Source organism: Trichomycterus rosablanca, chromosome 7 (genome assembly GCF_030014385.1).
Source record: "Trichomycterus rosablanca isolate fTriRos1 chromosome 7, fTriRos1.hap1, whole genome shotgun sequence".
In the NCBI taxonomy this organism is placed as follows: domain Eukaryota; kingdom Metazoa; phylum Chordata; class Actinopteri; order Siluriformes; family Trichomycteridae; genus Trichomycterus; species Trichomycterus rosablanca.
In genome coordinates, this window is record NC_085994.1 from 22,887,261 (window position 1) to 22,903,476 (window position 16,216).

General features: G+C 40.9%; 1 protein-coding gene across 2 annotated transcripts in view; it reads right to left on the reverse strand.

Annotated features, from left to right (window-relative positions):
* Positions 1–408: 408 nt before the first annotated feature.
* acot7 (acyl-CoA thioesterase 7) overlaps positions 409–16,216 on the reverse strand; it is a 114,603-nt gene continuing 98,795 nt past the window's right edge. For both annotated transcript variants that reach the window (XM_062998532.1, XM_062998531.1), the window contains exon 9: positions 409–1,460. In XM_062998532.1, coding sequence (XP_062854602.1) covers positions 1,362–1,460 — 99 coding nt within the window. In that variant the 3' untranslated portion in view covers positions 409–1,361. The remainder of the gene's footprint in view (positions 1,461–16,216) is intronic.

Consider the following 16,216-nt stretch of genomic DNA (forward strand, 5'->3'; position numbering starts at 1 on the left):
TGAGGTGTTTAAAAACTCCATCAGCGCTGCTGTGTCTGATCCACTCATACCAGCACAACACACACTAACACACCACCACCATGTTAGTGTCACTGCAGTGCTGAAAATGATCCACCACCCAAATAATACCTGCTCTGTGGTGGTCCTGACCATTGAAGAACAGCATGAAAGGGGGCTAACAAAGCATGCAAAGAAACAGATGAACTACAGTCAGTAATTGTAGAACTACAAAGTGCTTCTATATGGTAAGTGGAGCTGATTAAATGGACAGTGAATGTAGAAACAAGGAGGTGGTTTTAATGTTATGGCTGATCAGTAAAAATTCAATTTCTAACCTTAGTTATATTCTCCACACTGAATGGGCCAAACTGTCATTGCAATGTACAGTAGTAAAAAAAGAGACACTGGTTACCATGCACAAGTTTTTATTGGTGCATCATGTTTTTTTTCCACACAGAACACTTGAAGCATTTCATAAATAAATCTAGGCTTACATAAAATAAGGTTCACATTATACAACCCCAAATCAAAAAGTTGGGACAGTATGGAAAATGCACCATGAACCATCCAGCAGCATCCAGACTGTTATCAGTAACATGTTCAAAAGCCAGGGTCTGTCATGGTATGGGGCTGTGTCAGTGCCCCTGGCAAAGGTCATTCACACTTCTGTGAGGGCAACATTAATGCAGAAAAGTACATTGAGACCTTAGAGCAGGGACGTCCATGCATTTTTCAACAAGACAATGCAAAACCACATGCTGCACACATTACAAAGGCATGGCTGTGGAATACCTGCCACTGTTTGGGGTTCATCATACCTGCTTAACATAGCCTGAATATTAGTTTTATGCTGTTTGTGCATTAAATCCTTATTTATGTGGCTTGAGATGTGGCTGGAAGTCTAAAGTACAAGGATGTCTGTCGTTAAGCTGTTGTAAAATGTTGTAAGCAGATAAGAAAGAACAATTAGCACAGAATGGAGGTTTCCAAGTCCAACACCCAATTTTATGTGACTAGAGCAGTATAAAGGGAGGGCCACAGTCCCTTGTTCTCATTCCTTTTTTTTGGAATGTGTTGCAGGCCTAAATGCAGTAATGGATGTAAATTAAGAAAGAAAATATCTCAGGTTCATTATGTCTGCAATGAAATAAAGTTTTCACACTGTCCCAACTTTTTCTGATTTGGGGTTCCATCCGTTCCATCAGACATCAACATACACACAGTGCTCCGCTATGCAGCAGTGACAAGTATAAGAATATTTTGATATATCTAGTTAAAGAGAGGTTTTTAATAGAATTAGGATCACATTCTACAAGAATATTTCTCTACTTTATCATATTAAAGTTGCACAGGTGAATGTGTCATTGTTTCTGCTCCTTATCTGCGAGTCTCTTGGCTTTGTTCTGGAGGTACCTCGCTTTTCCATCCTCGAAGTGCTTTCGCTCCTCTTCGTTTTCCAGCTGCAGACATAGAAAAATTACAATTACTACAACAATAAGACAGATGTGGGATTATTATATAATGCATTAATTGATCATTTAATCTGGTTGATGGATAATGTGCTGATGTCAGGTTTAAGACAGATTTTTAATGAGTGTTCTCCCAACTTCAATTAAAAACCGTTCCTGAGGGCAGAGAAGTCTAATATCCTAACCAGCCACTGATGAGACCTGAGTTTCAAGCTTAAGTCTTGGCTTTGCTGCCGTCTGGGCCAGACATACAACTGAGAGGAAAGGTACCCGGGGCAGTTGTAGCTCAGCAGTTAAGGAATTGTAGACTAGTACACTAATCAGAAGCTCAGCCACTACCAAGTTGCCACTGTTGGGTCCCGGAGCAAGGCCTTTAACCCTCAATTTCTCAAATTGACACCTTCCTATCAGAACAGCATTAACTTCTTCAGCAATTTGAGCTACAGTAGCTCATCTGTTGGATCGGACCACACGGGCCAGCCTTCGCTCCCCACGTGCATCAATGAGCCTTGGCCGCCCATGACCCTGTCGCCGGTTTACCACTAGTCCTTCGTTGGACCACTTTTGATAGATACTGACCACTGCAGACCGGGAACACCCCACAAGAGCTACAGTTTCGGAGATGCTCTGACCCAGTCGTTGGCCCTTGTAAAAACTCGCTCAAATCCTTACGCTTGCTCATTTTTGCAGCATTAACTTCTTTAGCAATTTAAGCTACAGTACCTCGTCTGTTGGACTGGACCACACGGACCACAACTGTATTCAGTCATAAGTCACTTTGGATCAATTGGTCTGATAAATGCGACTAATGCAATCTAAAAACTACTAAACTACTACTGCATTTTCCCCAATTTTCCTTCCAATCTAGTCGTATCCAATTACCCGATTGCTTTACCCTTCATCTCTACTGATGCTGATCTCCACCCTGGTTGAGGAGAGCTGAGACTGACAAGTGTGCAGAAGCCGACTACATCTTTTCATCTGCGCGAGGCGAGTTCATATGTGGAACGGCTTTGTGTATGGACAGACACACCCTGATCAACGCATTATCCCTCGACTCTGTGCAGGTGTAATTGCATCAGTTATGAGGACCCGCCTGGCACCCGCCCTGAATGAACAACAAGCCAATTCTTGTTTGTGCAGGCAAAAGAAAAGAACCCCGTTCGTTGCTCCGCATCCGTCCGTATGTATAATTTATCTGTGAAAAAAGTTGTGCCGCACTGAATGCTGGGATTGCCTTCATCGCTAAGGCAGCATCAGATGCTCCCTCGTTATTCAGGCAAAATACTGTTCAGATTTAAGGTGCCTAACTAGACAGCATGTTAAGGCATGTAAATATTCGAACAGCCTCCTTCTCTGGAGCGTGTGTAGGATGACGTACTGTAGTGAGCTCACTAGGTTTTTCTAACACACCCATGGTGTCCAATACTTTTGGAGTTTTTATTCTGTTTTGAAACCTCAAGCAGTGCAGTTTTCAGCACATCCACGATCCTTCCGGAAAACACTGAATAATTATTCTAACAGTCGAGCTACATTAAGCACAGCAAGACATTGCTTTTAGTACTGCTACCCTATAAATCACCCATCTGGTGTTCTCAAGAATATTTTATGATAAAACAAGGATCTGCATTGCTAAAACTTAATTCAAGCTCTAGGGTGCCAATTTTGGGCAGGGGTTATGGGCAAGTCTATTGCATTGTACATTTTTTTCAGACAGTTTCATCTAAAGCAAGCTACAAATGTGGTATAATACAATCCAGTCAATTAAGGTTCAAGACCCTTGATCAAGAACCCAACAGTGGGAACCTTGCTGTAGTGGGGTTTGAACAAGTGACCTTCCGATTACTAGTCTAGTACCCTAACCCAGGGGTTTTCAACCTGTGGGGCGCGAGTACTTGTCTGGGGGGGCGCGAGTGCCTGACCGGGGGGCGTGGCATTACAAGATTTTTTTACTTCTAAAACTAAAGCAATTCATTTTCACCCACGGGAGACATATTTCATTACTCTAACTGACCACGCTCACACGCACGTTTAATGTTATTCAGTTCCGTCTAAAAAAAAACTTCAAAATAGGGCTCACAGTGAAGATTACCGGTGTCAAAAGCAACGACCGCTGTTATAGGACGTGTTTGTGTCTTTAAGAGAGACGCTCTGTTCACAGTATCGATTATAAGTGACTCGGGAGTCAATTCATTTTAAGCACAGCGTAAGTTTCTTTTCTCAGTCATCTCTCCGTGTTTACTGTTATAATGAATGTTGCGGTTGTAAATAAACACCAACTACTACAGAACATTTTGTGTGACTCGCTTACCTTAAAAAGCTCAGGCTTAATTATACTGAGTATTACCACAGAGTCAGAGTCGTTCTGCCTGTGGAGCTAAACGTTTTCAGTCAGAGCAGATGATCCCGAACTAACCAACTTAGTAATTGATTAACTTTTGGGGGGGGGGCGCAAGTTCACGGTTGGCACACGAAGGGGAGCGCATGTCCAAAAAGGTTGAAAACCCCCCTGCCCTAACCGATAAGCTATCATAAGCTGCCCATGTAAAAACCTTATTGACTATGGATAGTGACAACAAAGTTTAACCTGCTTAATAGAATCACACCGATCAGCCATAACATCAAAACCACCTCCTTGTTTCTACACTCACTGTCCATTTTATCAGCTCCACTTACCATATAGAAGCACTTTGTAGTTCTACAATTACTGACTGTAGTCCATCTGTTTCTCTGCATGCTTTGTTAGCCCTCTTTCATGCTGTTCTTCAATGGTCAGGACCCCCACAGGACCACTACAGAGTAGGTATTATTTGGGTGGTGGATCATTCTCAGCACTGCAGTGACACTCACATGGTGGTGGTGTGTTAGTGTGTGTTGTGCTGGTATGCGTGGATAAGACACATTAATGCTGATGGAGTTTTTACACCTCACTGACACTGCTGGACTGAGAATAGTCCACCAACCAAAAATATCCAGCCAACAGCGCCCATGAGCGATCGTCTCTGACTTTACATCTACAAGGTGGACCAACCAGGTAGGGTTGTCTAATAGAGTGGACAGTGAGTGGACACGGTATTTAAAAACTCCAGCAGCATACCAGAACAACACACACTAGCACACCACCATCATGTCAGTGTCACTGCAGTGCTGAGAATGATCCACCCCCTAAATAAAACCTGCTCTGTAGTGGTCCTATGGGGGGTCCTGACCATTGAAGAACAGGGTGAAAGGGGGCTAACAAAGCATGCAGAGAAACAGATGGACTACAGGCAGTAATTGTAGAACTACAAATTGCTTCTATATGGTAAGTGGAGCTGATAAAATGGACAGTGAGTGTAGAAACAAGGAGGTGGTTTTAATGTTATGGCTGATCAAACATTTTCAAAGCCACAAGACTAAAGACTAGAATTTCCATGCAAATGTCACAGCTATAAAGCTAAGCTACGAGAATAGTGAAGTGTAAGTTTATATCATGCTCCCAGCATTATCTGACATTGAAGAATCTCCTTTTGGGGTCACTGGCTTTCCTTGTTGCTGCTGCTCGGGGATACTGATAAGCGGAGAGAGGAATAGAGGAGGAAGGGCAGCCACGCTTGTCTAGAACAAATTGAATTAAGCTGACATACAGGGTACTTTAGTCAGAAATAATGCCTGGCATGATGCCAGCGTGACTGGGTGTCTCAGAGTTCATTGGAGTGTGGACCACCATCGTATCTGACAATTGATGGGGTGGAAAAGTAATAGCTGTTAAAAGGTGCTATTAAATTAAGATGTAAATGGAATTACCAAGCGTATTATTATGTCAAGCAATCAATGTTAAGCTCATCACTTCTGAAAGAAAGGTAACCATTAAGGTCTATCTTGTACCGAGTTTCCGTCCTCGCTTTAATAAAGAGTCAGGTGTGATAAATCAACAACCTCAAATTAGAAAAAGTTGGGACTTTGACTTTTATTTCATTACAGACAGGATGAACCTGCAATGATCATGTTTCTTCTGCTCAACATCATTTCATTTATTAATAAACATCCATTCCTACATTTCAGACCTGCAACATATTCCAAAAAAAGTAGGGACAGTAAAGCATTTTGCCATTCCTTTTCACCACACTTAAAAGACGTTTTGGCACCAAGGATACCAAGTGATTTAGTGTTTCAGCTTTTATTTTGTCCCATTCAAAATTCTTCACACATTCTCTATTGGGGACAGGTCAGGACTGCAGGAAGGCCAGTCTAGTACCCTTACCCTCTTCTTCCGCACCCATGCCTTTGTAATGTGTGCAGCATGTGGTTTTGCATCGTCTTGTTGAAAAATGCATGGACGTCCCTGCAAAAGATGACGTCTTGAAGGCAGCACATGTTGCTCTAAGATCTCTAAGCACTAATGCTGCCATCACAGAAGTGTAAATGACCTTTGCCAAGGGCACTGACACAGCCCCATACCATGACAGACCCTGGTTTTTGGACTTGTTGCTGATAACAGTCTGGATGGTCCTTTTTGTCTTTGGTCCGGATCACACAGTATCCATTATTTCTAAAAAAGACCTGGAATGCTGATTCATCTGACCACAACACACGTTTCCACTGTGTGATGGTCCATCCTAGATGCCTCAGAGCCCAGAGAAGTCGATGCAGCTTCTGGACATGGTTAACATTAGGCTTCTTTTTTGTACAGTGAAGTTTTAAGTGGCATTTGTGCATGTAACTCTGTATCGTAGTGCTTGAGATCATTGACAAGCTCCTCCCGTGTAATTCTGGACTGACCTCACCTTTCTCAGAATCATTCTTACCCCACCAGGTGAGATCTTGCATGGAGCTCCAGAGTGAGGGTGATTGACTGTGATCTTGTATTTCTTCCATTTTCGAATGATCGCACCAACAGTGGTCTCTTTCTCACCAAGCTTCTTGCTGATGGTCTTGTAGCCCATTCCAGCCTTGTGCAGGTCTACAATCTTGTCCCTGACATCCTTTGATAGCTCTTTGGTCTTGCCCATGGTGGTCGAGAGATTTGAACGGAAGAAACTGATTCTGAAACTAATTTCCCTTAATTAAATACAAATTAATTCACAACTTTTATTTAATGTTTTTTTTTTTCTGGATTTTTTGTTGATATTCTGTCTCTCTCTGTTAAAATAAACCTTCCATAAAATTATAGACTGTTCAAGTCTTTGTAAGGGGGTAAACTTACAAAATCAGCAGGAGATCAAATACTTATTTCCCCCACTGAATATATATATATACTGTACACACACAGTATGGTGGCCCTAGAGCCAAGAGGATTAAAGGTAATACACAAGGGACCAACAGTGGCTACATTGTTTTTATTTCTTGGATGAATAGGTCATAACATTTGTTTATTTGTTATTTTTACCTACTTTGGCTCTTGACGTGATCTTTTCACATATTCCCATTTTAGCCCAAAATCTGTGTGTGCTGCCATAAAAATATGACCTCACCACAGAATACTATTCAAAAACATAACCCCTAACATTTATAGTAATTATTGAAGAAACGACAGTGGTTACAGCTGGGGGCTTTGTTAAAAGAATCTAAAATGTGACTGTTTTAAATGAACGGTTCTTCATCTTCATTCTGGGACGGGGACAATTTAGGGCTAATAATGAGGTGAAAAAACTAAATAATTATGTGATTCCAAACAGGTGATTGTAATCATGGTTTAGTACAAAAGCAGCATCCAGGAAAGGCTGAGTCTCTAATGAGCAAAGATAATCAGATGATCTCCAGTTTGTCAACAAATGTGTGAGAAAATGATTGAAATGTATAAAAAACAATGAACCTCAAAGAAAGATTGGAAGGGATTTGCATATTCTCCCTCTACAGTGCATAATATCATTAAGCGATTCAAGGAATCGGGAAAAAATTTCAGTGCGTAAAGGACAAGGACAAAAGCTTAAACTGAACGCCCGTGATCTTCGATCCATCAGACGGCACTGTATCAACAACCGCCACTCAACAATAGCTGATATAACCACATGGGTGAGGGATTACTTTGGCACAAATGGTTACATGCACAAATGGCACTTAAAACTTTACTGTGCAAAAAAGAAGGCTTATGTCAACCATGTCCAGAGGCGGCGTTGACTTCTCTGGGCTCGGAGGCATCCAAAATGGACCATCACACAGTGGAAACGTGTATTGTGGTCTAATGAATCAGCATTCCAGGTCTTTTTGGTAAAAAATAGATGCCGTGTGCTCCGGACCAAAGACGAAAAGGACCATCCAGACTGTTATCAGCAACAAGTCCTAAAGCCAGGGTCTGTCATGGTATGGGGCTGTGTCAGTGCCCTTGGCAAAGGTCATTTACACTTCTGTGATGGCAGCATTAGTGCAGAAAAGTACATTGAGATCTTAGAGCAACATATGCTGCCGTCAAGACATCATCTTTTCCAGGGACGTCAATGCATTTTTCAACAAGACAATGCAAAACCACATGCTGCACACATTACAAAGGCATGGGTGCGGAAGAAGAGGGTATGGGTACTGGACTGGCCTGCCTGCAGTCCTGACCTGTCCCCAGTAGAGAATGTGTGGAGAATTTTGAAAGGAAAAATGCGACAACGATGACCCCATACTGTTAAGACGTGTTTGCAGGAAGAATGGGAAAAAATAAAAGCTGAAACACTAAATAACTTGATCTCCTCGATGCCAAAATGTCTTTTAAGTGTGGTGAAAAGGAATGTGTTGCAGGCCTGAAAGGCAGGAATGGATGTTTATTAATAAATGAAATGAAGTTGACCAGACAAAACTGTGTTTTTTATTCTTTGCATTTTCCATGCTGTCCCAACTTTTTCTGATTTGGGGTTGTGAAATGTGGTGATAGAAGCTCCTCTGAGGTGAAATCTGTAATGCTTTGACACATCAGCTGATGAAACTCAATTTGTAATAGCCTCCAATCCCTCACGATTAACCCATTTCATCCAATCTGACATTTATGAGATGTTGGTGCTCTGAGACAGCAGAGATCCCACTGCTATTTCATCGTGATGATTAAATGTTAAATGTAACCGTGACCTCTAGTTCAGATAAGCTGATCATTGTAGAAGCCGCCTGTGATTTCCACAATTTAATGAAATAAAGCTTTTTTTTTTATATAATAGTGCTGATGTCAGACCTGATAATGACAAATATACATGATTCAACATGTACGATTTTCCACCAGCCAGAACAGTACCACGGGCTGTGTGGTCTCACAGTTGGACGGTCTGTTCTTGCTGGATGGAGCAGATTTGGAATTAGTGAGGGTCATCTGGACCTGGCAACAAGCTCGTATTAGTGGCTGAATGAGCTGATGCTAAGGAGCCTGACTATTAATTAGGAAAATAGATGAGGTTCTGGTAGGGGCCCTGTGGAGGACGTAATCATCTCTTGCTGCAAGCCCCTGAGCCTTTTGGATCCTTAATTACACAAATCAACACAGGAAGGCGAGTCAAATGAACCAACGGCCGCAGAGTGGCAGCTTTATGCAAGCAAATTGGCATTTGATCTAGCACAATAAGGTGGCAATTCTGCATCATTTTGTCATCAATTATTACCCAAGTTCGGATAGTAAAATACGCTATATGGTCAAAAATATGTGAAGCCGCTCAGGTGGTGCAGCGGTAAAAACACACGCTAGCACACCAGAGCTGGGATCTCGAACACATCGTATCGCAGCCACATGAACAACAACTGGCTTGTTGTTAATATAGGGGTGGGGTATTAAGCCGTATAGGGACTCTCTCATGACTGACGCAACTACGACCTCTGCTGGCTGATTGATGGCGCCTGCACAGAGGCGGAGATAGGGTGCGGATCAGGGTGTGTCTCGTCTGGTGTAGGTGACAAAATGCATACGGCTGCTGTGCATGTGTCAGAGGGGGCATTATATATATTATTATTATGTGGACAACCCAACTAAGGTTCAAATAGAGGGTTTTACAGACCTGTAAAATGTGGAGGAACTCAAGTGGCGTGCACAGAGCCCTGATCTCAACCCTATTGAACACCTTTAGGATGAATTGGAACATTCATTGCGAGTCAGGCCTTCTTGTTCAATGACACCTGACACATGGTGGGTCCACTTCAGAAAAGGGGCATCTTGCAGTCACTGGGGCAATCCACTCAACCAGTGCAGTTCCTTTGCAGGGCACAAAATGCTGAAGCCGAGGTGAGTTCCCAGAAACCAAAAGAATGCGGACATCCCACATTAATAAAAAAAAAACTGGATCACACCGAACCACGCAATAGGACATAATGGCTTTAGACAAACAAAGGAGGTGGTGAAAATGTAAGAGAGAAACCGTGATATATAGGGAAATTTCCACCTGGAGCGAATCATCGCTCATGAGCCACAGGTGATTGTCAATACAGAATGAATGACAGATCAAACACAAGTTTAAGTACGCCCTATCCCTTTCCATGTGCACAAAGCAAGGTCCAAATAGATAGTTTTATTGACTTGTTCATTGTTGAGGAACTCCAGTGGCCTGTACAGTGCCCTGATCTAAACTCTATTGAACAAATTTAGGATGAAATGGAACCTTCATTGCCTATCAGGTCTTCTTGTTCAATGACACCTGACCTCAGCAATGCTTTTTAGACAGAATGGTCATAAATTAACACACACACACACACACACACACACACACACACACACACACACACACACACACACACACACTTCAAAATCTTGGGAAACTTGTTGCCAAATGAGTCATGGCTGTTATAGTCAGAGTTTAAATGAATTAAATTATCTTTAATGAGAAATATAATTTGATCACATTCTTATTGAACAGTCAAGAAATAGAATCAGTAGTGTCATTGTCTCTGTAATTAATGCACAGTTAAACAAATCATGCTCAGAGAACAAGACATCTGATATCTCAGAATCCTCAGAGAGCACATACAGTGCTTTCAGATTTGGTATATATACTGATCAGCCATAAAATTTTTCTACACTCACTGTTAATTTTATCAGCTCCACTTACCATATAGAAGCACTTTGAGGTTCTACAATTACTGACTGTAGTCCATCTATTTCTCTACATACCTTTTTAGCCTGCTTTTACCCTGATCGGTGTATATGATATCACATCAATAGCTGTGTTACTTGAACCTTTCACTGCAACCAGATTATTACTAACATTCCTAATAAAACAGGCTGTTTGTTGTACCTTTAGAAAGTGTCAGATTTTATTCAAAGCCTTGTTTATTTACAGAATCTTAATTTATCTTATCTGGTAAACTCTGTAGACTTGTATTAGGGTGTAACGCTTAAACGCATTTAATTTGGGCAACTCCCCTGAAGAATTAAATATCTCAGTTCTTTTTTTTTCAATATATAATTTCAAATATAAAATATTCTTTTTCATAAACGTCAAATTTAACAATTTTCCACTTTAGAAAAAGGTCATTATTCAACAATCTTCTTTGTTTTCCACGAAGAAGTAAAACACAGTAAGCTAACTGGTTAACATCATATAATTTGATCTGCAGGTTCAGCTTTAACCTTCAACCCTAAAGACTCTTCAACATGTTTAAAACTCTGTCCCTACCTGTCCCACTTCGTATTCATATTAAAGTTCTGGCCCCAGTCTAGAGTGGTCCAAGAGGAGCGAGACTTGGTTTGATAGTTGTGTGGTAGTTCTCTAAGATAGTTTGGAGCTGGTCCAATTTTGGCTTTGTACACTCTAAAAAGTAATGTCTCATTTTTTCTACACAACTACTGTGTCCTGCGGTCAACATGTTTTGTGTCATTTCTGGCCACTTCTTACACAGACACGTGTAAAGTAACTCCAATAGTTAGTCTACACATTTATGTGTAGAACTGTGAGAAAATACATTGTGTAAAAATATGTATTTATTCAATTTTACTTCAATTTGTTGGATAAAATAATGGCATTTCTGACTAGAAACATAGATTATTTCCCATGGAAGATTAAAAATAAATTAATAAATAAATATATGCGTTAACCAATCACATTTCTCCTATCAAGTATATCTGTGTTTCACGTTTGATTCCCTCTTTTTGGACCATGCAAGGAAAGGAGCAGGACCCATCCTTATTGGTAAGTTGCAAAAGCAGTGGGGTTTCAAAATAGTCTAGTATTGAGTATGTTTTATTAATGTTTATTTAGTTCATGTTTATCAGTGTTTTGTTGTGTTTTATGAAGTCAAGCAAAGCTATAAAAAGTAGGTTTTAACCCTGTGACCTGTTTTAACTTACAATAGACTCACAATTGACTTAGTTAGGTAAAAAAGCAGGCACTGAATTACATTAATATTAACCTAAGTTTGCTTTTCTGTTACTATTCAGTAATAAATGTTCTGTTAAACCTGACTAGTCTTTCTTTTTATTAGCATTATTTATCGTTAGCTAACTGGCTAACCGTAAATTGGACTTTTAGTTTGGTCAAAATGGCGCCACGACAGAAATGTGGATAAGGTTACCATAGCAACCCTCTGTGTTTTCAGTTTTCTCAAGGTAACTTACTTAACTGACCTATTGGGACTATGTGATTACAGCGATTGAGTAACATTATTTAAGTTAAATCTCATTATGAGAAGCGAATTTTAATCATTTCAACATTTGTTTTAGCTTAGTTTAGCTCAGTTCGTTTTACTGAATCAGTTCTTTTAAATCATCCGTTTAAACGAATTGAAAAACTGAATCAATTGATTCATTAGAGGTTCTAATGCAGTTAGTTCGGAAGTGCAGAATTAGTTCGGAAGAATCGGTTCTTTAAATCGAATCGTTAGCAACATTGCTTATTGTTATTAGCATTAAAGTAGTAGTGGTGGATATATTTAGGGTAAAGCCCAACTCTTCCAAAATTCATCATCCGATTTACTTTATTCTGGTAAAGGAAACATTTTAGCTTGTATGCTGTAACGTCTCAGTTAATATTTTGTAATGTGATTACACAGTACCTTGTAATGATATTTTTTGTCTTTCTTTTAGGACAGAGAAAGAGACGTTTTACGAGTTCTTGCAACCATCTTTAAGAATGGAAAAGAAAAGTCCAAGGAAGATATATTTTGTACCTTTACTGTTAAACTGTTTGTAATCTTGTTTTAATGTATTACTTGTCACAAAAAAGAATGTTATTTAAACATTTGTAATATTATACAGTAAAATAAAATGGCTACATGTGTATTAGTCTTTATTTTACCCATTTTCTTGATAACACATAATCAACACACATTGTGTAAGAACAACACATTGTGTGTGTTAAGTATCCTAACAAGATGACACATTTACTGTGTTTAAATCAACACAGTATGTGTCGTCCCTGAGCACACTCCTCACATGTGTTGAAATTCCACACAGTGTGTGTCGTTTTTAACACATTTCTTTTTAGAGTGTAGGCAAACGTCATTGTTTTAAACTGATTGCGAGAAGCTACAAGAAGCCAGTGAAGAGAACGCAGCAGTGGGGTGATGGGACAGTGTTTGAGTTGGTTGAAAACCAGACAAGCAGCTGCATTTTGATCTAAAACAGGACTTTGCTTTCATGCATAATATGCATATTTTATTAAGATCAATGAAGGTAAAGTAGCTAGTTGATTGCAACAACAAAGAGCCACCACAGAATAAGTAATGCAATCACAAACTGATTGGGGTGGCCGCAGGACTGTACACGAGCTAAAGAATCAGCGCACATTTAACCTTGTGGTGCGCACACAGGACTTGAGCTGTGTCTAAAAATAAACATGAATTTTACATCGGCAGCCCAGAGGTTGCTACAGTAACAACTTGTTTTGTGTAGCAGGAACCTACAGAGCTGAGCAGCAAAGGATGTGAAAAGAATTGAGTAAAAGGAAAATATATACACCGTGATAAAGCAGAACGGACAGATATGATGCTCAGTGGATGCAAAATAACAGAATCGTGTTAGTGCTCTTTCAGTGTTTCCTACTGGGTCTTTCTACTGTGCCAACGTGTGCAGCGTGGCTTTTGAGGCAAGCCGGGATGCCGAGACCTCCCTCGCTCCCTCCTCTACCTCCTTTTACCCAGAGGGCTGAGTCGCTATCTATGCTCGTACCCAACCCCCTTTCCTTCATCGTGCAGATCTAAAACAGGAAAGCCTAAAAATAGACTGAGATCTTTCACTCGAGAGCAGAGTAACACCTAAAGTCAAAAAATAGCAGCCACAGCCCCGTCAGGATGCTATTTATATTCTGAAGCACACTCACCAATTGCCGTGACATGACAAGCTTGATTAAATGAAGGGTGCTCAACTAAGTTCCACTTTCCATCCAGGAAAGCCTCTAGTGAATACGCTTTTAGATGTGAAGCGTTTGCAATTATTTTTATACCCAACCGGTTATGAATTTTTCATGAACATGCATCAGAAAGCAGAATTTGATGTGCTGCTTTAATGTTGCGCAATGTGATCATTCCGGATTTGGATCAGACGCGGAACTATGCAAGCGCCTACCGAGCCTGCCTTCTGTCGCTGGCATATACAGTGGGGCCAAAAAGTATTTAGTCAGCCACTGATTGTGCAAGTTCTCCTACTTAGAAAGATGAGAGAGGTCTGTAATTTTCATCATAGGTACACTTCAACTATGAGAGACAAAATGAGAGAAAAAAATCCAGGAAATCACATTGTAGGATTTTTAAAGAATTTATTTGTAAATTATGGTGGAAAATAAGTATTTGGTCAATAACAAACAAGCAAGGTTTCTGGCTCTCACAGACCTGTAACTTCTTCTTTAAGAAGCTCTTCTGTCCTCCACTCGTTACCTGTATTAATGGCACCTGTTTGACCTCGTTATCTGTATAAAAGACACCTGTCCACAGCCTCAAACAGTCAGACTCCAAACTCAACCATGGCCAAGACCAAAGAGCTGTCGAAGGACACCAGGAAGAAAATTGTAGACTTGCACCAGGCTGGGAAGAGTGAATCTACAATAGGCAAGCAGGTTGGTGTGAATAAATCAACTCTGGGAGCAATTGTAAGAAAATGGAAGACATACAAGACCATTGATAATCTCCCTCGATCTGGGGCCCCACGCAAGATCTCATCCCGTGGGGTCAAAATGATCATGAGAACAGTGAGCAAAAATACCAGAACTACACGGAGGGACCTGATGAATGGCCTGCAGAGAGCTGGGACCAAAGTAACAAAGGCTACCATCAGTAACACACTACGCCGAGGGGGACTCAAATCCTGCAGTGCCAGGCGTGTCCCCCTGCTTAAGCCAGTACATGTCCAGGCCCGTCTGAAGTTTGCCAGAGAGCATATGGATGATCCAGAAGAGGATTGGGAGAATATCATGTGGTCAGATGAAACCAAAATGGAACTTTTTGGTAAAAACTCAACTCGTCGTGTTTGGAGGAAGAAGAATGCTGAGTTGCATCCCAAGAACACCATACCTACTGTGAAGCATGGGGGTGGAAACATCATGCTTTGGGGCTGTTTTTCTGCAAAGGGGACAGGACGACTGATCCGTGTTAAGGGAAGAATGAATGTATCGTGAGATTTTAAGCCAAAACCTCCTTCCATCAGTGAGGCAATTGAAGATGGAACGTGGCTGGGTCTTCCAGCATGACAATGATCCCAAACACACCGCTCGGGCAACGAAGGAGTGGCTCCGTAAAAAGCATTTCAAGGTCCTGGAGTGGCCTAGCCAGTCTCCAGACCTCAACCCCATAGAAAATTTGTGGAGGGAGTTGAAAGTCCGTGTTGCCCCAAAACATCACTGCTCTAGAGGAGATCTGCATGGAGGAATGGGCCAAAATACCAGCTACAGTGTGTGCAAACCTGGTGAGGACTTACAGGAAACGTTTGACCTCTGTCATTGCCAACAAAGGTTATGTTACAGTATTGAGTTGAACTTTTGTTATTGACCAAATACTTATTTTCCACCATAATTTACAAATAAATTCTTTAAAAATCCTACAATGTGATTTCCTGGATTTTTTTCTTCTCATTTTGTCTCTCATAGTTGAAGTGTACCTATGATGAAAATTACAGACCTCTCTCATCTTTCTAAGTAAGAGAACTTGCACAATCAGTGGCTGACTAAATACTTTTTGGCCCCACTGTATGCTCGTTTTTTAGGTATGGAAAAAAAACTAGAAATTGCTGGAGCACTAACAACAGCTTTTTAAAAAATCTACAAAATTGGGGAACATACTGTATTACATAAACATGATCAGAAATCAGAAAAAAATCTGATTATATATAGAAGCACTTTGTAGTTCTACAATTACTGACTGTACGTAGTCCATCTGTTTCTCTGCATGCTTTGTTAGCCCCCTTTAATGCTGTTCTTCAATGGTCAGTACTCCCATGACATGGTGGTGGTGTGTTAGTGTGTGTTGTGCTGGTATGAGTGGATCAGACACAGCAGCGCTGTTATAGTTTTTAAATACCATGTCCATTCACTGTCCACTCTATTAGACACTCCTACCTAGTTGGTCCACCTTGTAGATGTAAAGTCAGAGACGATCGCTCATCTATTGCTGCTGTTTGAGTTGGTCATCTTCTAGACCATCAGTGCTCACAGGATGCTGCCCACGGGGCTCTGCTGGCTGGATATTTTTGGTTGGTGGACTATTATCAGTCCAGCTGTGACAGTGAGGGGTTTAAAAACTCCATCAGTGCTGCTGTGTCTGATCCACTCATACCAGCACAACACACACTAACACACCACCACGATGTCAGTGTTACTGCAGTGCTGAGAATGACCCACCACCCAAATAATACTCTGTAGTGGTCCTGTGGGGGTCCTGACCATTGA